Source organism: Myodes glareolus, chromosome 9 (genome assembly GCF_982192425.1).
Source record: "Myodes glareolus chromosome 9, mMyoGla1.1, whole genome shotgun sequence".
In the NCBI taxonomy this organism is placed as follows: domain Eukaryota; kingdom Metazoa; phylum Chordata; class Mammalia; order Rodentia; family Cricetidae; genus Myodes; species Myodes glareolus.
In genome coordinates, this window is record NC_142034.1 from 74887772 (window position 1) to 74910615 (window position 22844).

General features: G+C 41.7%; 1 protein-coding gene across 6 annotated transcripts in view; it reads right to left on the minus strand.

The window, feature by feature from the left end:
• Positions 1-794: 794 nt before the first annotated feature.
• Positions 795-22844, minus strand: part of Mapk9 (mitogen-activated protein kinase 9) — a 41342-nt gene continuing 19292 nt past the window's right edge. For 3 of the 6 annotated variants that reach the window (XM_085694886.2, XM_048451358.2, XM_048451392.3), the window contains 9 exons: positions 22055-22113; positions 19755-19893; positions 12863-13028; positions 11377-11448; positions 7390-7572; positions 6856-6980; positions 5631-5694; positions 4797-4865; positions 795-3860 (listed from right to left, as the gene is read on the minus strand). In XM_085694886.2, the coding sequence (XP_085551012.1) occupies positions 3718-3860; positions 4797-4865; positions 5631-5694; positions 6856-6980; positions 7390-7572; positions 11377-11448; positions 12863-13028; positions 19755-19893; positions 22055-22113 (1020 nt within the window). In that variant the 3' untranslated portion in view covers positions 795-3717. Of the gene's footprint in view, positions 3866-4796; positions 4866-5630; positions 5695-6855; positions 6981-7389; positions 7573-11376; positions 11449-11796; positions 11869-12862; positions 13029-19754; positions 19894-22054; positions 22114-22844 lie in introns of all 6 variants that reach the window. The other 3 variants (XM_085694887.2, XM_048451368.2, XM_085694888.2) reach the window with 2 other exon arrangements.

Genomic DNA, 22844 nt, shown 5'->3' on the forward strand with positions numbered 1-22844 from the left:
CCAATGGTTCTAAGAGTATCCCTTTTACATCATGGTGACATTTTGCTTCAAAGGATGTAATTCTCCACCCTGCCATCTCATTATTGATGTTGCTGCTGACTGCTGATTCATAGCAACAACAAAAAATATGTATCTATCCTCTACCTTACTGTCAAAGGTAATCTTATGCTTATATTCACAGGAGAAGACAGTCTTCAGAACAGTGTTGAGTAGCTGATCACTCACTACTCTTAAATACAAGTACACCGACTACAAAAAAACAAAACCCTACCAACACAGACCATCTCAGTTAACAAAACAGTTCTAGAGCTGTCTACATTGAGAGATGGTAGGTCAAGAGAAGAGTTTCCCAACCTAGACCTTAACACCAAAACTGGTGCCGACCATCTGGGCAGGTTCTAGAACTGACAGAGAAAGAAAGCGAGCCTCGGGAGGGAAGCCTGCTGCTCCTGTGGTTTGACGTGTCAAGTGTCCTCAGTGTTTGGAAACAGAGGTGAGACGAGAACGGCTCATCCCGTGCACAAAATTACAAGCACGCAGGCACCATTAAGGCTTTAAGACACATAAATAGAGACAGCTTGGCATGCTCTCTTGGTTACAGCTTGTGAGAATAAAACTTCACCAATATTCTGAGCATATTATACAATTTTTAAGTCAAAACTTACTGCCATTGTTTTGGAAACAGATTCAGGGACTTGCAGAAGACTTTCAGTAACAGATCTAACAGAGCAGCATTCTTACTTAGGATTTGAAAACATTTGTGGATGTCCGAAATCACGACACTTCAACATCTATTTGTGTTAAGTTTGTAATCAAAATGGTGATGTGGAAAGATACAGTCAGTCAATTGTCACTTTAAAACACACAGGAATTGGACATGCTGTACATTTCTCTTTTAAAATGTAGTTTGTATTATTTTCCACCAATCAAAACACACATAATATATTTTATTATAAAACATTAGGCAATGTTACTTTTGAGATAAGCAATTTGAAAGGTCACACCTGTATTTACTAACCAGCATGAGACACCGGAGGAGTCACAGCAGAAACTAACCAGACGAACTCATACACCATCAGTATGACTCACACATCACGCAGCCCAGGCTGTTTTTGTTTTGGATGCAGCCCTGACTGTCAGTAAGGGCCTATGGAGGGCTTTCTCCTTCTAACACCAGGGCTCTGGGCTTTGTGTTCTCAAGCTGAGAGCACAGCCTGGTTCTGACTGCAGGCCGAAAGCTTCGAGGCACTATGCAGCCTGTGTTCCGAGGCCACTCTCCTACCCTGGCTGAACATGTCTGCCCTCCAGACCTGGGCTTCACATGGAAACCCAGATCTGGAAAGGGCAGTCCTTCTACTTTTGGCTGAAAACTAAGCCAACAACAATAACAAAAACTAACCTAGTGCAAATTCCAGATAATCATCAATTACCTGGTTTATAAAAATACATGTCCAAAATAGTGACTTCCAGGGTGTGTACAATATAAATTACAAAAATAAAATAGAAAAGATGAAAAAGTTGAGCACATTTTTCAGTTCTTCATCCAACTTCGGCATTTGCCTACAGAGGTCAGTTCGAAACCTTTCGCATTGTCCCAGGACCCTGGCTCAGGAGGGAGGACCCTGAAACTGGGGTGAGGTATTTCTTTGGAGCTCTGTGGCCAGTCATAGGTGCACTTGCCTGATGGAAGAGGGTCTTTGCAGGAGACCCTGTCCACACCAGCACAGGCTCTATCCACAACAGGCTCATTGGGTATGCAGAGTAAGGGGGGAGCAGAAAGCCACTCTTTGGGGGCACCCTGCTCCAATGACAGGTGTCTCCTGTCAGTGGGACTTCGGATGAGCCTCAACCACAGCATGCTCCCTTTACAGTGTAGGGCAGATAATGCAGCTTAAAAGCTCGCTTTCTATATTTCCTCTTAAAGACAAATTTAATGAAGTCTTTTAAAAGAATGTGGATCAGAGAGAAGACCACTGTAACATGTTTACATATGTATAGTGGTAACATTCATACCTGTGACTTTAGGCTTCCAGGGTCTAAATAACCTGAAGCCATAAACAGTTGTCTCTGCCTCCACCCACCCTAGCACTTCCACTTTGTACCTACAAATGTCCATACATGATAGAAAGCTAGTCCTTATTTCAAGATTAATTTTGTCCATTAAAAGGTTCCAGTGATCGGACCAACCATTAGGATGTAACTGGTGCAGACAGAATCATGTATCAGATGGCACTTCTCATAACAGCTCTCATCAAATTTCCTACAAGAATACACTCCATAGCTCCCAAAGTAACTGAACACAAGATATGAATTGTTAACAAAATAAGCTCACGGGAGAAGACACTCCAAGCACAGGCAGCCAAGGCATGACCATCCCAACTCCATTTCTGCAGCACAGAACACTCAGCATCTTACTAAATCCCGAGTAATTACAGACCAGGATCTGAAAGTATCGATTTCAGGTGAGCAGTTTTAAATCAGAAAATATTCAAGAGTGAATCGCTACTCTCTAGGGTATTTCTTCTTACTCTTCTGAAGAATGTTTCCAGAACATTCATAGATTCCCCTTAAGAAAAGGAAATGCCTCCACAAAATGGAAAATGGCAGCAGCAAACAGGCATAGGGAGTGAGCCTGGCCTCCCAAGAGACCACGTGCTCTTGTTGGGTGTGGCTTCTGTCAGTGAGAAAGACCAGAAGGAAAGGCTATGAGACCCAATCACCTTACATCCTTGAAGAAAGAGAAGGGAGCAGAGAATGGGGGGCTCTGGGGAGGGAAGCACTGTCCAGTGGCTGTTCTGGATAGCCACTGTCCATTCTAGGCCAACACTAGGCCGTGGGTTCAGGAATCTCTGCCACCAGCGTCTATTGAGATGGGTGCTTTGTGATAAGGAGGATTCTAAATCCATGACCAGAGGACAAAGAAAAAGGAGATGCGTGGGCAGGATGCAAGGTGATATATGTCTTAAGCAGCACGGAATACAACTGGAAATTTTGTCATGCAGAAAACTGTATGTAAAGTTATCCCACACGGGGCAGTTTAAAGGACACAGAGTGTCTATATAAAGAACTTGGTTTCAGCAGCGGTAATTCTCAGCCCAAAACATCACAAATTTAAGAAAAGCTATATTTTTATTTATTAAATAAATTTAATTATATTTCTTCTGAAATACAAAATATAGAATAAATCATACCATAAAAGTGGATAAAATATGATAATATGATGGTGGCCAATTAATATACATAAATCTATTTTTTTGTGGACAGACACCAAATTACTAAAGAGGATTAAGAGATTATTCTAGAAGCAGAACTACCTGGAAGATTATTTGGCATTTAAATACTGATTCCCAAAGTGCTACATGGGTTAAGTTCAAGCAAGCATTTGTGGTCACATGCATATGAGTCCCCACGGTTACACATGAGTTGTCACCACGGACACCACACAACTTGGAAAAGAAACTCATCTATTCTAATTGCTCACCTGAAATGATCTTGAACAAAATTTCTAACAGTGTGGTTTGTACTTTTTCTTCAGACATAGTCTGCCTCATTTTATAGTCTAAGCAGGCAATCCTATTGGAACTGAGCAGGGGCAAGGCATCGTGTTTCTTACATGCAGAACATGGAGTTTTTCAATTTGGTTCCATCAACTCCCATGTGCTTCGGGGTCATGGAAGCGAGAGTTCCTTCACAGACAAGTGCACTGTCTCCAACGTATCATCGACAGCCTTCAAGGGGTCCTGTTGAGGCATCGAGACTGCTGTCCGTGTCTGAGGCCAGAGTGTGCTCAGTGGACATGGACGAGATGTCGTTGATGGATGACGACTGAGAAGGGGTGGCCTTGCTGCTTACTGCTGCATCTGTGCTAAGAGAACCAAACGGAATAAAACCTGAGGCACAGCGTCCTGCACGCCAGGCACAGGGCACCAGGCTACTTCCTACACTATATTTTGAAATTTCCTGATCCTAATGATCAACAGAACCAAGAAGCCAGTCAACTATACTTTTGAGCTTCTGGGATTTCCCTTGAGTCCTTCAGTTCAGTTTCCAGTCTTGGCTTTTCCTATAATCCTCTCTTTCTCTTTCCTGTAGACAGTGTGTATGTGGCTACGTATGATCATGATTACTTAAAAGATACACCCACTGACTTCAAACAGACCTTAAAAGAAAATGGATGAATTTATCCCATAATTACCACAGGAGCCTTAGGCCTGAGTAGAAGTCAAGTGTCAGGGGACATTTCATTTATAACAAGACACACCTCATCTACAGAAAAAAAGCATCAGGATTCAAATAAATCTTTTGTGATAAAAATGCTTCCTGATATATATGCCTAAAAAGAAAAAAGGTTAGTGCCTGCTATGAATTTTATTTCTGTTTAACGAGTCTAAAACATTATTTTAATTTCAAAGGTAAATAAAGCTGTCCTATTTCTTACTACCCATGTGTCAGTCTGGCTTGAGCAAAAATAAAACAGTCAGGATCTTAGGCATGCACAGATGTCCATCTTTTTCTAAACTGGATGGGAACAGTGCAGAGAGGGCCACACATTTTAAGTCTTCAAATCTAACCTCTTCCTCTCTAAACAGCTGGCAGCAGTTGCTGCAAGTCACAACAGGAATGTCTCAATTGCAGTTAGTTAGGGCCTGCCACCTCAAAAAAAATGACTGCATCAGGACATGCAAGAAGGTGACTATGTCACACCAGGGTGGCCCAAGTGGCATTAATACATCATTGCCATTTATAAACATTGAATAGGCAAAATATTAGACAACAAAATTAAAGCAATCACCAACCTGAAGGCTGGTCCTTTACACCATTCTTGCTTCTTTCTTCCCAGTCCATCACTTCTTTGTAAATTAGTTCTTCAAAGAGAAACAGAAGTTAAGATGCTGTCTCATTTCCCCTGCACCTGAACTCTACCTCCACATTCCCGGAGCTCATTTCTCAGCTTCCTTTGGCTATCACATAAGTTACTAGAGGCTCAAATTAGCACACTGCAAGCATACACTGTGAGCACTGCCATGAGTCTGTCCTTGTGTGGGCTGCCGGCATGCCAGTCTGCAAAGTCTACAGTCAATGCTGACTATGGCCCTTAGTTTCTAATGACCCTCCTTCTGAATGAAAGCTTTCAAGTTTTGTTTCTTTGTTAACCAATTTAGTTCACTGTGGCTATGTGGCTGTGTACTAGTGATACCTTCTTGCCCATTTTTGGCAATTTCCTTCAAACTAGATTTTAAAGCAAAACTATATGACTTAGTAGATAAAGACATGACCCACAGTTGGGCTCCTGCATACCTGCTTAGACAGGCATCTTTGTAGGGAATATGTGGCCTGAACATTGGGTTTGCTCCACAAACTCCCATATTATCAAGTCACTTCGGCCACACATCAGAATGTGATAATGGAAAGTCACATGAAAAGTCCTTGGGTTTCACCTGAAGCAAACTAAGATGTCACAGACATTGCTAGAAGTTACCTTCTTCCCCAGCTGAGAAGTGGGAGGAGAGGACATTAGGGCTTCTGAGTCTCATGGTCCTTCCCAAAATGTTAATATCAAAAAATAGTGAAAGCAGGTTCTGTAGGACTATGAAAATGTCCTAAGTAAGGATCAAAATACACTTCTTTACCTTTCCACTCTTCAATTGCATGCTCTCTTTCTTCTAATTGGGCATCATAAATTTGAGGTGGTGGCTGAAAATTAAATGAGATGTCAGGTCAATAGCTCAAAACTAAAAGGGTATGATGGGCAGATAACACTACTTAGAATGTTTTGAATCTACTTATAACATGGATTTAGTTTAATTAACATGTTGTAAAATTTTTTGTAAGTATATTCTACCAGTTTTTAAAAAAAATCAAACAATTAGATGGTGGTGTTTTTGCACGCCTTTAATCCCAGCACTCAGGAGACAGAGGCAGAAGGATTTCTGTAAGTTCGAGGCCAGCCTGGTCTACAAGAGCTAGTTCCAGAACCGGCACCAAAGCTATACAGAGAAATCCTGTCTCAAAAAACAAAACAAACAAACAAACAAAAAACAAAACAAAACAAAAAACCCAAACAACTAGAGTTAACCAAAAGCAAGCTACAAACGACAAACCTCAATAATCATATAACCTCAAGACGCTCTGCAGACATAGCGCACAGGCAGCCTGAGGTTCCCAGGGACAAGGCTGAGTGAGGTCTGGTACTTTCTTAGGACACACTTTAGTTTACAATTCTTTATGACAGGACACCCATGCCCAAGCCACAAGTTTATGAATGGAAAATTTCACAACTGGCTATTCTTAAATCCAATTATTCTGATATAATGTCAAAAATGGTAGTTAAATCTATACTCAGGACAGTGTGTTTCACAGCTGGCCTGAAGTAAATGCTCCACTGTGTTATTTTACTCATAGCTAAAGATCATTCACACACGAAAAACAGATGAGAGGGTGAGATGCCTAGATGCAGTGGCGGAGGTGTGAGCTAGTGAGTCACTTGGGAAGGCTACTTACTTAGCCTCCCTGATTCAAAGGTCTGAATAAGATGTAAGCAAAGCCCTTACATGGCTTAGTGCCAAGTATGAAGCAGATGTTCCATGAATTATTATTACATATCAGCTTTATAACCATTAAGGCCAACTGATCACCACAGCACACTCCTGTGCACTCCTGAGTACTCAATTCTGCAGCAACAGCTCTAGGAGCAAGTGCCCTCCAGGGTACCAACCTAGACTTCAGATAGTACTTGTTCTGTTTCTAAAGTCAGGGCCCTGACCTGCTATCCTCATGTAGCTGGACTAACAGACAGTGGGCCCTGGACAGAAAAGTAGTGAGCCCTCTATACAGACATCTTTTCCAGACACTTACCGCTTCTGCTTCAGCAGGGTCATACCAAACAGTAATATACGGGTGACGCAAGGCTTCGTCCACAGAGATCCGCTTGTCGGGATCAATCACTAACATTTTCGATAACAGATCTCTGGCTTGACTCGCTAGGGTGCAAACAAATGACGTACTTACATTGCTACCGTGGAAAAGAGGAAACCACACAATAGAAAACCGAATGTGAGAGTGGAGGGTACAGAGATACGCTGACTTAGGAAAAGCTTAAGGGGTTCAAGATCAACACAGCTCAAACCTTTAACAGTCCAATGGCCACTATTACAGACCAGGCTTTTGTCACGTGAGGTAGAGGCACTACAGGTGGCAGCCTCAGATCAGTGTTCAGACGATCTGAAGCTATGAAGCCACAGCAGAGAAGACAGCAAAAGCCTCTCTCATTATGGCGCTGCCAGGGTGTGGGCATGAAGTGCTTATGAGCACTGTGTACTGATGTAAGGACCTTCACAGCACCCAGTTCAAATGGTAGAGAGACAAGTGCAGAATAAAAGAATGCCTTACTTTTTATTTTGTCTCGTTCTGATTCTGATGGAAATATCCAATCTGGAAAGAGCTCTTCAAATTTGATTCCAGGGTACTTTGGCCTGTTTTCCACATAATTCCTCACGGTTGGCTGAAGTTTCTTCATGAACTCTGCAGATGGTGTTCCTAGCTGTTCAATAACTTTATTCCATTGATCAATATCTAAGGATTCTCTTGAGGAAAATATAACTGAAATGCTTCATAGTCAAAAATACATACAGTACCATCATGCAAAGGAAAATTATATTCATATCCATAGACAATTAACTAGGCCACCCCACAGGATTAGCAAAAACATTTTAGAATAATATTTAAATGAGGTTTGAGTTTCTAAATTACTTAACTAAAACTCTTACTCTCTGCATCTTAAAAACTATGATCATGGTTCATTAAATCAACATAATCTATATGTTTTCTGTTATAATTCAAAATAAAATTATGACAAAAATGATTCAGCCTATGATATTAATGGTAAAAATGAAATAAATATTACATAAGCAAACTGAAATTAATTTTCATACTAAAGATCCCTTAGACTCACAGGTCTCTAAAGGAGAGAAAAACTGAAGAGACCTTCTGGCCTCTCTCATAGTTGGGTAGCAGAGCCTGTGAGACAGGCTGCCCAAGGGAAGCATGGAGAGGGAAGGGCAGGGGCCCAGGCGCTGGACTTTCCCTTAGACCATACTTCCTCCTGAAAGCGCCTTAGACAATGATGCTTTCAGAGGCCATTCTGCTTCAGGTGGCACCAGCCCAGCCCCTCAGCATCTAGCGACAAGTGGTTTCAGAGTCAGTGTGTACTACCCTCCTCTCAAGGTCGCTGGAGTCAGTCCTCCTCAGGAGCACTTCCTCACTGGTATGTGCAGGTGACACCAGCGCTGCCTAGCTCTCAGGGTGCTCATGAGGCTTAGGGTGACTGGGACAATGTTTGTGGAAGGTGACGCTGAAGCTGTAAACAGTCATACGAGACAATGCAAGCCATGAAATCACATGAGCAGGAGTTTGGAAAGTGACAGGCTTCCTCAGAACATGCACTTATACCACTGGAACATCACACAAACTCAGTCTTTCAGTGTTCCTGTGGAGGACCTACTCAGGAAATGGGTTCAGAAGGTGAAATCCTGAGCACCCTCCTTCTTCTCTTTTCACACACTTTGACAAACTGGGATTGTGCACAAATTTTATTTAGTTGCTTGGCCAAAAACAGGAAAACTGGCTCATGTTATCCCTCTCCCCGAATACTTTTAACACCTCATCTTCAAATTCATCCCTCACTACGAAGACTAATCCTAAGAGTGACGGGATGCCCCACCCCCATATTCTGTGCCACTTACCACTGGGAACCATCTGGGCTTCTGGCTAAAAGCCCAGCCCACCTACCTCCTTCTCACCTACTGAAGGACAAATGTCTCTTATTTCTTACGGCCCCACCCCCAACAAGATCTCAACTGGAACCTTCTGTCATCATTCAGATGCTCTCTTCCAAGTTAACAACAACCTCTTTCCTGAGACACCCTAGCCTGCTACTGATACCTGTACCTAATTCTCACTTCTCCTGTGCCTAATTCTCACTTCTCATCCTCTCCTAACATCCTCTCAACAGGCTTCCCTCCAGTCACCTTGAGAACCTTCACATTACCATTAGGTTGCCAGGGGCAAACACTACACCCAAGGGTCAGTTCTGAGTCCTTTCTCCTTTTCCTTAGTCCTTGATCCTTTGTTTGCCTCTTCCACACTTAGCACCAGCTCAAGTTTTCAGTGCTATCAACAGACCAATGATTTCCACATTCCTTTCTTTATTCCAAATCTTTGCCTTGAATTGCACACTTGATAGATTAGATAGGAGTCCACAAAGTCATTTGAAGGTTATACCCTAAGAGCAGACTCCAGGGCCCCCACCATCTCTTTCTGGGTGACAAACAGTCTCTGCGGTGTCTCCTGTTTTTACTGTCCTCTAGTCAGCTTGGCAGTGAGACTTTTATACCCTCATTTGGATGAAATACCTAGAAATGGGCAGGTGCTCAATATATGTATATCTGGATTAGTGCTACAGGATCATTTTGATAGACAGCGGGGAGGCAGCATGGGGTGGGAGTGAGTTTACCTGGGAAACCATGGTGGGCCTTCTGGGTAGATGGAACACAGGTCTTTCATTTAAAAAAAAAATAGGAAGCTATGGCCCTGAGTTTCCCCAGGATGCACAGATGCATGGGGAATCATCTGAACGTGGGTTCAGGTAGGTAGGCTGAAGAGTTTTCATTCTCAGAAGTCACAGTAAGGACAGCAGTTACTTTTCTGCCAGCATCACAGGCAAACCTCTAGAGAACCTCAACTTGGTTTCTGGAGTTTCTGTATCACCCAAATTTTCAACCTAATCTTTGAAAAAGTGAGCAAAACTTCCTTTAGAAAATGATATTAATTTCTGTGTGACTTTAAAGCACTTTAGGTGTCCTTATATATAAAACATCAGCTCTTGTAACATATACATAAAGTACTTTTAATTTTTTTTGTTTTTGTTTTGAGTTTTGGGTTTTGGTTTTTCTGTGTAGCCCTAGCTGTCCTGGAATTTAGACCAGGCTGATCTTAAACTTACAGAGATTCACCTGGCTCAGTCTCCCAAGTGCTGGGATTAAAGGCATGTGCCACCACCGCCCAGCAGGAAAAGTAATTCTTAATGGAAAAAAATGTAGAAAACAAGTAAGAACGGGCACAAATTTAATCTTAACTGCTACTTGTAGCCCATCACAGTAAGCCCCCTTCACAAGTCCACATGGTATTCCTAAGTCACTGGCTTCAGAGTACCTTGACTTTCCTTAGTTGATTTTACTTGTAAAATAAACTTATTTATAAGTTTGGAACAGATAAATCCAAGGTAAAGTTATGGGGAAAATGTCAGAGAAATTATTAGAGCAAAATAAAATGCTATATTTAATTTTGCATACTTTATAACTTATCATGAGGAAAATGTAAAGAACAATAAATGTAAAATGAGTGGAATAAAGTATTTCATCTTAAGCACATGTTGTGAGGAATTCATATTTTAAGTATGTTGTCTTCATGAAATTATAAAAACAAAAGCACTTTTTGTGAAGCAGACATACTCCAAACCCTGACTGCAGGGCCTGTTCCCTTGCTACCAGACAGAGGTCACTACAAGCTTTCACAACAAACACAAAATCAAAGGCCAGTGAAAATATGAGGGTTAGAACACAAATGGAAAGGTACGCATGAGGACGTACGCTAGCGTAAAGAACGTGAAAGATGGAAGAACGCACAAAGGGAGAGAGCTAGCGCCGCTGTGCTGTCTGCTCCCTTTACCCTCCACGTTATCTGACTTGCTGACCACAGGATGAGTCATCTTGTGTGTTTAAATTTACCTTCCCCAGTGTGTCATAGATACCCTGCTACCTGGAGTCTTGAGAAATGTCTATAAAATGTCATCAAAGCAACAAATGTGAAAGCGTGATATATTGATCCTGACAAGATTTTCATCTAACCGTTTCACCTAAGTCTGTATAGTCTGCTGTAGCTCTGATATCACACCAGTAACTAACAAAATCATATATGACTTAAATAACACATGCATGTTAGCCTATTTAATTTAGAATGCACCTCTTCCGGTTAATGGAATGAACTAATTTATAAAATAGTATTTCTACTTAAATACCAGAATATATTTATCAAAGATAAATAATTTTACACATCCAGCTATTTTGGTAAAGAGCTATTATGACTGCTTTAGCTTAACTCTAAGTCTTTACAAAACTGTCACAGGTATTTGAGTGAAAAGAAGAAAATGCAAAACTGAACCACTTGGTCTGTGACACTGACTTAACAAATGTAACGAAGGCCCCCTGAGAACGCAGTCTGCATCCCGACAGTTCCTTCTGAGCGTTCAGTAAGTAGGCGCAACCATGCTGCCCTTGGCATGGAAATCATGGCCACAGTCAAGGTCCTGGGGAAGGATACGGTCAGTGCCTTGGAATATCACACAACCTTTCACCAGCTCTCCCATGATGCAACCCACTGACCAGATATCAACTGAAAATAAAATGAAATGATAAAATTATGAAGTGTCATGAACAAAACAAAAGTGAGGAAAAAGGAATTCTCACAGTGTAGTAGACACACAAACATGGAAGAGTAAGTGGCTAAGGGTGAACTTTTTACACATGATGAGGATTGCTGCTCTCTACTTCAGCCTTCAGTTTGCAGCAATCTGTGGTTTTAGTGCCAATACTTTACAGCTTAAAAACAAAAACAAAAAAGGAACAAACAAACAAAAAAACAGACACAGAAAGTGCCAATAACATGGAATACTCAGGGCCACACCCCCCAGCCCACCCCAGCCTCCATGGCTGAGGGCTGGTCTCTCCTTGTGAAGGATACAGTCTCTTCCTGGGAACAGGACTTTGTGGAGGACCATTTCTGCCATGATGCACCCGACAGACCAGATGTCCACTACCAAATACCAGGTGGTTAAAAAAACAGCCAGAGAGCCTTGCATCTCTGTTTCTAAACCACCTCCCAAACACGGGTAGCCCCAGTAAATACTCATCAGGCGGAACTTCTGTAAAATCCTAACACCGAATCTGAATGATCATTTTCTAAACTGCCACAAGAGAAAGGCAGCAGCCAATAAGGGAAAGCTGGACTCAGGGCAAGGCCCTGCTTGAACATGATTCTGTGGTGTCTGTCTTGGTTGGGGTCAAGCATGGGGCTTGGCTGAATCTTGTGCCTCAGCCATGGAAGAGAGAGCTAAACACAGGCAGCTATTCGAGGGCACTGTGCCTCTCAGAGCAGGCTACAAAGCATCTACATAAATTCACAGCCAAACTTATCTCAAACTTAACTTCAGTGAGTTTCTACTGTTGTTCTTTCTGTTACTCTTTAATATGTTATAATCATACACACTTGTTAAAAGCTGAAATTTCACTTATATTTAGTAGACACTGCTAGAGCAAGGGAAGTTTTGATGTCAAAAATATCAGCTTTACATGAAAGAAAACACAGTTCATTATTCCATTCACATTAAGGCAAAAAAAAAAAAAAAAAAAAAGAGGAAGCAGTAAACCCAGTCACAATGTTGGTGACCAGGGGACACAGGTCCCAGGGCTGCAGGCCATGTGGGTGTGCTGCACACTCAGCGCTGCACTTCTGTGAGCACACGCTACTCTAATCACAAGTAAAATATTTCAAGACCAGCATAGTAGCAGCCTTTAACCCCAGCATTCAGGAGGCAGAGGCAGGCAGAGTTCTGTGAGTTTGAGGACAGCCAGAGTTGGGGGGGAAAAAAAGATTTTGACAAATGGAAATACAAAATAAATGATTTCTTATCTGTGGATTACAGGCATCTATATACAGCACAGTGCTCACACTGCATCTCACATGGTCCTTGAGTGAGGACGAGGGCACTACTTCACTGTTTAGTGCCTGTAGTCCTAACTGTACTTACCATTCTCTTTGTAGCCCATGCCCAGGATGACTTCTGGAGCGCGATAGTAGCGAGTCACTACATAGGGAGTCATCATAAAATTGGTGCAGGCTGTCCGCGCCAGGCCAAAGTCAAGGATCTTGAGAGTACAATCTGATTTTACTACAATGTTGCTAGGCTTCAAATCCTAGAAGACAAATAGTTTAGCTATTTAAATGAATCACAGCATACTAAAGACATAATTGATACTGGCAAGGGGTTGTGAGTAGCTATCTAAGCATGAGAGAATGGGAAGGAGGGAGGTAGAATGGCATCACGGGGAAGCGAAACTCCGCCTCCAAACAAATCAGCCGGCCTCTCACTACCACTTGCTTCTTTGTTCAAAACCTGAGAGCCTGCAAGTCTCTTATCATCGTGGGGTGACATCTGCACGTAAACTACACACAGCCTCTGGGATCCTCTTAACTCATTTCTATATGACTATAATACCTATAACAATGTTACTGTTTAGAGATAATTAGACACAATAAAGTCTGTATGTGTTCAGTACAGATGAAACTTTTGTTTTCCAAACACTTTTGATCTGCGGTCAGCCGAATCCATGGATGTAGAATCCAAGGGTACGGAAGGTAGTAGTGAAGCCTAGTGGCATCTAGGCTGCATGAGCAAGGATGGTTGCAACAGCACTGCTTCTAACAAAGACAAGCAAATATAGCACTGGAAACCACTCAACAGTGAAAGCCTTCATCTGTCAAAGGAGCCTTAGAGAATGGGAAAACAGCCCCTAGTCTAAAAACTATAGTGATGGGAACAGCTTTCCACTTCACTGCCATCTGCTGGACAACTAGGATAATAAAAATACAGCTCTGGATGTGTCAGGACACCTCATGCTCTGTGCAAGGCGTGAGAGGCAACTGATGCCTGCCAAAAAAGTAAGGGAAAAGGTCACTAAGGTTCCTCAGCTCTCCCCACACCCACAGCCTTCACAATACAAACAGTCAGCTTCTCAAAACTCAACTATCTAGTGACTTGAAAGACACATTTTCAATGCCAAGGTGGAAGAATCAAGACAGTTCTGCCCCTTCAAATCTTGAGGCCCATCCAAAACCCAGAAAATTATAAAAACATAGGTAAAGACAGGAAGATAGTTGACCCACAGGTCATGCTAGATCTGCAGAGGGTCATGGGAATAGTTAGTACAACATGGTCACCACAGGGGTGGCTAACAGAAAGACCCAAAATAGGGAAGAACAAAAAAGCTGTGTGTGTGTGTGTGTGTGTGTGTGTGTGTGTGTGTGTATGAGAGAGGGACAGAGAGAGAGAAAGAGAAACCCCAGCTTAATCACCACTATTGCTTGTTCAACTCCAAATACAGAACCACCAACTGAAGAGATGTCCTAGGAAGGAGAACCTTACACATCATGACAAGTGTTTACTGTCTGGATTTCCTTGGTCCTTGCTCATAGGTAACAAGCCTATTATTCAGGAGGCAGCATAGTGGGAAATGGGAATGAATAGAAACTTTGAGGATGACTGCATACAAATTCTGAGCTGGAAGACCCTAAGTACACACCTCCTCTACTTGGGGGAGTTTGGTGAAGGTCAGGGAGTAACTGGAGTCTGCACCAAATCCCCTTAGATGTTAGGATACAGATGGAGAGTTAACACAGACCTGGGGAAACTGCAAGAGAGAATCACCATCTATCTCATACAAGTGGGAATGGTTTCTTACCCCTGCTTGCAATCAGCAGGAGGAATGCATCGGCATAATCGATATGCCATCCCCAAGGTCTTACTACTCCGTTTTTGTATCTACTGAGCCAGGACAGAAACTGCAACCATATGTAGTGGTCATAGACATCCTCCAGGATCCATGTAGTATCCTCAAGGACCAGAGAAGTGAATTATACTGAGTCACAAGAAGGACCCCGATTCCTGCATCCCTGAGACTTTAATGGTGGTATTAATAACATCTATCTGTCTGTACACTCACAGGGTGCAATGAGTCTCTTGAGCTGTGTGCTAATGAGGTAGCTTCAGGTGTCTATCTGGCTTTCCCCATATTTGTAGCACTTACCTCACAGGTCAAAGAACCAATGTCCAAGTTGCTTGTTATTAGAGGCAAAGATACACAGACATTTATGTAAAGCTTTGTACATGACTAAACAAATTAAAAGGGAACTCAGAGAAAAGGAAAATCAATGCACTGAATAATAAAATACTTCAAAATTTTTACACTCAGAGATGACAGAGCACTCAGGCAACTAGCACAAGCACCACTGAAAGGAACTTAAAGATGTTAACAGAGATGTGCTGGCTAAAATGTTTCTGAGAAAGAATAAGTAAAGATGGAAGAAACTCAGATTTCTTAGATGTCGACAGCATGTGCTTCCCAGACTGAAGAGCCACATGCTCGGTGCAGTTAGTACGGAAAGGTCCACACTGAGAAAAAGTACAAAAAACTGTCTTACAAAGAAGCAGTAAAAAGAGCATGAGAAAGCTCCGGAGATGCTTACAATACCTCACTGTGGGGTACCATGTCCACTACTGCAGGAGACTAATGTGTAACTAAGAACCCACATCTTACCCCACTATTAACTTCTGACAGAAAAAATCTGCGGCCTCACTTTCCCTCCTGCATACTGTGTGTGTGTGTGTGTGTGTGTGTGTGTGTGTGTGTGTGTGTGCGCGCATGTATACATGTATACATGTTATGGCACACATGTGGAAATCAGAGGTTAATTTACAGGAGTCAATTCTCCCCTTCTACCATGTGTGTCTTCAGAGACTGAACCTGGGTCATCAGGTTGATGGAAGGTACCTTTACTCACTGAACCGTCTTGATGGTTCCCCACATAGTATTTTAAGCAGTTATTGGATGACACAGTACATCCAAAGAAGGGAGTAAACAAAGAGAAGGAGTGAATGAGGATCAGGAAGTATGGAATCCAACATGGGAGGGAAGTGGGGAAAAAAGTGTTAGGGGAGACTCAGGGACACCCCTGCATTAGGTATTTGGACAGTAGTCCAGAGGAAGCAAGCCTGAAGATCCAGCACTGACTGAGATGCCTCTGGGTGTGTTCACAATGTGGTAGAAAATGTAGGGTTCTAAGAGTAATAAGAACACACAGTCTCAGGCTGGTGAGGAGGCTCAGCTAGTAAAGTGTTTGCTGCGCAAGCATAAGGTTCTGAGTTTGATCCACAGCACCATGTAAAAATCTGATGACAGTGAATATTTGTAAGCCAGCACTGGGAAAGAGAGAGCCAGATCTCTGGGGATCATCCTAGTAAGACTCAAAAAACAAGACGGGCAGTTCCTGATGAACCATACCTCAGGTGGACCTCTGAGCCTCTACAGACAGACAGACACACATCCCCAAACACATGAACATGAATAACACGAGGACACATATAACCTATAGTCCTAACCCCCTTAAAACAAGGAAACACAGAACTTGGACAAATAGAGGATAACTATTAACTCCAGGAACAAAATATTGAAGGGGAAAGAAATATAATCAAAGTATTATATAAAGCTCAGCTTTGAAAATTTTTCATATGATTACGAGGATATAAAATACCATGAACTCGAACAGAGTCAAATTCTAACTAAAGTGGAAGGGCAGGGGAAGAAACAGTTACAGGGATGAGGGCTGGGTTTGTGGATGAGGACTACATCACTATCTTATGTCCCAAACTGAAAAGGGCCAGCAAGATCTAAACACACTGAGATATGGAAATGAATTCGTTGAATATAGAATTCAGGAAAAGAACTAAAACTCGGGCTGGTTATATAGCTCGGTGGTGAAGAGCTTACTTAGCATGCACAAGGCTCCAGTTCCATCTCTGGCACCACATCCAAAACAAAACAAAATAAATCTGAAACACTTCTAAAGGAAGATGGAAATAGAAGCAAAGAGAAGAGAGGATCCGGTTTTCATGAATTTTTATATAACTATTTGATCTTTAATGAAAGTACAAATACCAAACCAACCAATTTGGTCAGCAAGCTACACTATTCTGTCAAGAGGATTCCAACTTTGAAAACTCTTAGCCAATGATGGACGTGTGTGCAGGCAGGCCTGCACTGGTGCAGGTGGATAGGGAAGCATCTGCAGAAAGCTGAAAGGAGGTGCAGGTTGCTCCAGGGGGCTGGAGGGCTGGCAGAGGCTTTCATTTTTCCAAAGTTTGCGAATTATAAAGCAAAAGTGGTAAGGGTGAGGGATAAAACTTCACCTTTTGCCATGTTTCACTCTAAAAACTTTCAATAAGTAAAAGTTCTGTTTATTGTGAAACCATTTTTGTTTCTTCACGACAGAGTATATGGCTTAAGCTGTCCCTGAACTTATGACTCGCCTGTCTTAACATCTGAGTTCTGGCATTACAGGTGTGTGACAAATCAATTTAACAACAAAACTGAAGGTATGTACCTCCGTGAGAGATGCTGTTTAGAGAAAGGGGGCCAGCACTGCTTACACTGAACAGTTGGCACTCTGAAGCTATTTTGGGCTCCTCACCCAGGCCTGTCATCCAGTTTAATGAACCTGTGCATTTAAAATCAATGCTGGTTTCAGTACTGGTTGGTTTCAGTGTTGGTACATCAATGTACCTGTATATATGAAATATCTCCTCAATGGCAGCTCATACCTTTTCCAAGTAGACACAGGAGTGAGTATATGAGGCAGGAGAGTACAAGGGATCCAGAAGGAATTGGTAAGATATGGTGGAGGTGTTGGGCAGAGAACAAGGTGACCATAGAACATTTTCTCAGGTCGCCATGGGCTCTAAACACTGTGCTAAGCAAAATATATACTTCTTTGGACCCTGTTTCACCTGCTTGTAGGCAGGAATGCTGTCCCTCCAATAAAGGAACAAATATTCCATGAAAAGGTAAGTACATGTCACAGTCTCATGAAATCTCCAGGAACTGGGGACATTCTTCCTGCCCTTACCTCTGATTTCAGGGGAAGAAACAAGAAAGGGAAAACATTTCCCCTCCAAAAATTAATACAGCTTGTAAATCTGGGAAATTATCATAAGGCATGCATTTCATTAAAGGTGTATTTAGAGGGCTGAAGACATAGTTCAGTCTATGCCTCATTTGAACAGGATCCTAGGTTCCATCCTCAGCATCACACAGAGGCAACATATTTAGGAGACATTAAGAATACCTTTGGGAGGTGGGTGGGTGGAGAGATGGTTCAGTGATTAAGAGCACTTACTGCTCTTCCAAAGGACCATGTTTTGGTACCTGACACACGGCAGCTCAAAACCATTTATAACTCTAGTTCCAGAAGACCTGGTGCCTTTTCATGGCCTCCATTCATGCATGTGGTACAAAATATCCATACACATAAAATAAAATGAATATACCTTTTTTTGAAAAATGCCTTCTGTACAAGAGAAGAAAACAGGATTGGACTTTATAAGCATCATATTGTTGGTGGAAAATTCAGTATCTTAAATAAAACTGAAAAGGATCCCTTCAGTTATTTAGAGGTCTGGCAGAATTTTCTAGAAATAGAACGGTTCACTGGAAATGTTTTAGTTACTATTTTAAAAGTGAACTTTGCCATCATAATGTCTATCACTTGGAACGACCACTTGGTGGCAGCAAAAGCTATACTCTGAATAACAACTTGGTTGTGGCAGTGCACAAGGGAGTGAAATGCTGACCCTAACATAGGCTTTTGGACACAGTATGTAGGGAGGCTCAGGTCTCTACCTTCCCAGGTGGGAGGGCAGGCATGGGAATACACCCTGGGAGGTTTCTGTTCAGTGGCCTGTGATAGACCCAACCTTTCTTGGTGCCTAACTGATCAGAAAGAATTCTGCCCAAAGCTCTGTTTCTGTATCTCATCGTAGTTTCCCTGCAGAAGGGGACTTCTTACTGTTGGAACAAAGAGTCTGGAGGCAGTCTATGCAAAAGAAGCCTAGAAGCAGTTAAGAGAAAGAAAGCTGTGATTTTCCCAGTAAAATCCCAATTATGGTCTCTGCTCCTTGTCTCATGCAACCTGTTGAGTATATTTTAAAATTATTTTTAGTGATACATGCACGTGGGTACTCTGTACACATGTGTGCAGGAGCCCTGGGGGCCAAAAATGGGCCTCAGATCCTCTAGAGCAGACAGTTGCTAACTGTCTGTCTGACCTGGGTTCTGGGAACCAAACTTAAGTTCTCTAGAAGGGCAGCAAGTCCTCTTAACCTCTGAGCCAGGTCTCTAGTACCAGGTATTTTTAAAATTCTATCATGATTTTCTGTTCATATAGCAGTACAAATTTTAAAAAAACACAAAAACTTATAAAAGCAGCTCAGAGTATCAACCACATTATCTCTCCAATCTTCACATTTCAAGTCTTGACAGTAACAACACCATTATGTTCCTTGGCCATTGGCTTTCTCCTGCCCTCCAAATCTAATTTTCTTGCTCATTAAAAAGGAAGTTTCAAATATGGCAAGAATATTAACAATAGTTTCACATAGGGTCATTGGTTTTTTTGGAGTTCTTTCCTATTCTTGTAGTTTTTCTCTATAAGAATGGGGAGATGCATTGATGTGTAAGACTGCTTTTATACAAGCATGGGGACCAGAGTTCAAATCCCCAGTGCCCCCATAAAAAGCTCGATGTAATTACGGATGTAATGTAAGTCCAGAACTATGGGGCCGGGGAGAAGTAGAATCAGGAGAATCCCTGGGCTTGCTAGCCACCAGCCTCCCTCCAAGAAATAAGGCCAAGACTGAACACCTGATATCCTTCTCTGGCCTCTAAACACATGTAAATAAGTGTGCACTCACACATGTGCACATACACCACACACACTCACACTCTCACACAAAAATATTAAGTTCTTTTGTTAACTGTGACAACAAATGGTGATTATTTTTAAAATAAAGCTATTATGTGCTTACTTACTCTGTGAATTATACCCGCTGAATGTAGATGTTTAATGCCACAGAGCATCTGGTAGAGAAGGTATGACATTCTTTCATGATCCAGTTCCATATGAATAACCTGACATAAGTTAGCATCCATTAATTCCATAACCAAGTACCTGAATATTCAAAAGAGACCAACCATATTCATTAATATTTTTAAATCCCTTCATAATTGTTAGATTACAATTATTATGAGATAGTAATAATGAGATATAATTACTGCACAGCAGAAGTAAAAACACAAGGTGTTTTGCTTTGTAAAATTTCCCAATGAACACACAACTAACTAACTTACTCAATGTCTTTCTTTGAAATTATAAATGAAACAATTTTTATATCACAGAAACAATTTTATACAAACTTTTCTACTTTTCTTTTTTATCTACCTGTCTGCCTATCCATCCACCTACCTACCTATCTTCTATTAGATCATCCTTCCTTTATCTACACTGTGCTGCTATAGATTCCTTGATCTTTAACAACACATGATTCTGGTAGGGCTGCTGATGTGAAATTCTACTACATAGGGGTAAATGGGAACTCTGAACTTTCTGCTCAGGTTTTTTATGTATCTGGACTGCTCAAAAAATGAATTTTTTTGTTTGTTTGTTTGGAGGCAGAGTTTCTCTGTGTAGACCTGGCTGTCCTGGAACTCACTCTGTAGACATGCTGCCCTCAAACTCACAGAGATCTGTCTGCCTCTGCCATCTGAGCGCTGGGATCAGGGTATTCTCCACCATCACCTGGCTGAAAAGTATTCTTCAAAACTGAACATACAACAATAAACAGAAAACATTCAAGCTCACAGTCCACAGTCAGCACATGTTTTTGGCTCACTGTGAAAGCATAGCCCTGCCCAAAGAGGTGCTTAGACACATCCTCTCTAATTCTCCTCCCACTGTGTGTCATGCCATTCTGACGTGGCCTATGCCAATTCTCTGCTAAAACTGAAGGTTTCTACATTTGCAGAGACCCACAAGGTCAATGTTTCTGCAACCAACTACTTCTTCCTGTGGGGTGGCTGTAATAAGATGCTGGCTCTCCTCTCACAACACTTTTTCTTGGTGATATCCAGTCTGCCATGCCTTTAAGGACCACTTACAAATTCCTTGATGCCTTTAAATCTAGGCCTCTCTTCTGAACTCAGGATCTTTCCCATCTACCCACTTCACCATTCCATGTGAATAGGCAACAGACATCTCTGAGTCCATGTCTAAAACTATACTCCTGATTCTACCTGCTCACCACCCCATCTAGTCCTCTTACAGCTCTCCTACCTCAGTTGTAAGCCTTCATGTGTGGCTTTCCAGTTCTCTCACATTTAGCTGTCAGCAGATCCTATGTCTCACCTTCAAATAGCTTTTGTGTTTAATCTCATGCCTTCACCCTGTTATCCACTTGAACCTCTCACATGCATTGCTGTGATGCCTTCCTCATACTAACTAGGCTTTTTGTTCCTACCTCTCACAGTGGATTCTCAGCTCCTCCCCCATCCCAAAAATTGCTCTTTTAAAACATGCCAGGTGAGATCACTGCTCTGCTGGAAATGTCATTCTGACTCCTTTCCTATCTGCATGCCACTTCTAAGCCCACCCTCTCTGCCCTGTGTGCTTCCCCACTCCAGCCACACAGGCCTCTTGTTGGTAGCAGCACACATCAGTCATGCTCCATTGCTGCTCTTTTGCTCTGGCTACTCCTTCATTCTCAATTACATCTCGTCCCAGTATCTGTAGGACAAACTCCTCACCTCCCCTAAGCCTTTCTCCTAATGCCAGTCTTTCTCCATCTACCCTGCAATGGTGAATTATAGAAGGTCAAGGAAGACTGCAGTGTTAAAGCCTTACGTGAGGTGTGTCTTGGAGGGTGTTTGGAGCAGTAACTATCTTGTGAGTCTGAATGCACTAAGTAAGGAAGCATAGTGCTCAATGTGTATGAACACTATCCAACTGAGCAAGACCCAGGAAGATCAAATCTAGAGAACGGAGGAATCTCTTCTCTGAGAGCTGAGACAGACTTTTCCCATTGTTTTGAAATCAAAATGCTAGGGCTTATATCAAAATGAAAATGCTAGCGACTCCCTGAATTCTCAGGCTTTCAGCCCCAGGCTAAAAGCTACACCACTGACATAGTCAGTGGCTCCTGATTCCGTGGCCCTTAGACTTGGACTGAGTCTCACTGGCAGTATCCTAGGGTCTTGAGCTTGCTAGGGTCTACTGTTTCACAAGCATAAAAATCACTAACTTTCTAAATTTCCAATCTAATGTAAAAGATACTTACACATCTTGAAATTCTTCTAGAGTTTTTTGTGGTGTGAACACATTTAACAAGCTAATTATCTGTAAAGAGAAAATTCATTATACTTTAATATGTCAGATGGATTATAAAATTAGGTTGAATATTGAAATGTATTAAAAGATGGAAAAGTAATGGCAGAACTCAATATTCATCATTACTATGGCTATAATCAAAGCATTCTAGTAGAAAGCATTGGAAAACTTAACCATTTATTGAAAGATGTGCTTAAATAGAATCATTCATGTTCCCAGTAACTTAATCATTACTACGGAATTTACATATATATAAAAGAGTAAAAATAATGGTTAGAAACACACTAAAATAAAGTACTATGCTAACTTTGGAAAGTTAAATTCTATATATAACTTTCTGGAAGTTTTTAAATATGAAGGCTGAGCTTGTACTTTATGGTCAAGACAATGAGGCTCCATGGCCTTATGTTCCCTTGAGAGGGCTACAGAGTAGACCTCACTGCTCACTCCTTGTAGCAAGCTCTGTGCTTACAAATCACATGTTTCAAGTACACACCCGCAATCATTTCACATGAACTAGAGAAAGGTGAATTACTCTTACATACACTGTGGGAAGGGAAAGAAAGCTGAATCTACCTTTCAGTTTTGGGAAGCAAACTGGAACAAAGTCTAAAACACTAAAGTATAAAGCAAAGAATATGAGCAAACATTTCTATTGTTCAGGTATAATAAAATCTTTTCTAAGCATGACAGGAAACCTAGGATATTTAACTACATAGAAACAAAACAAAATTCAACAA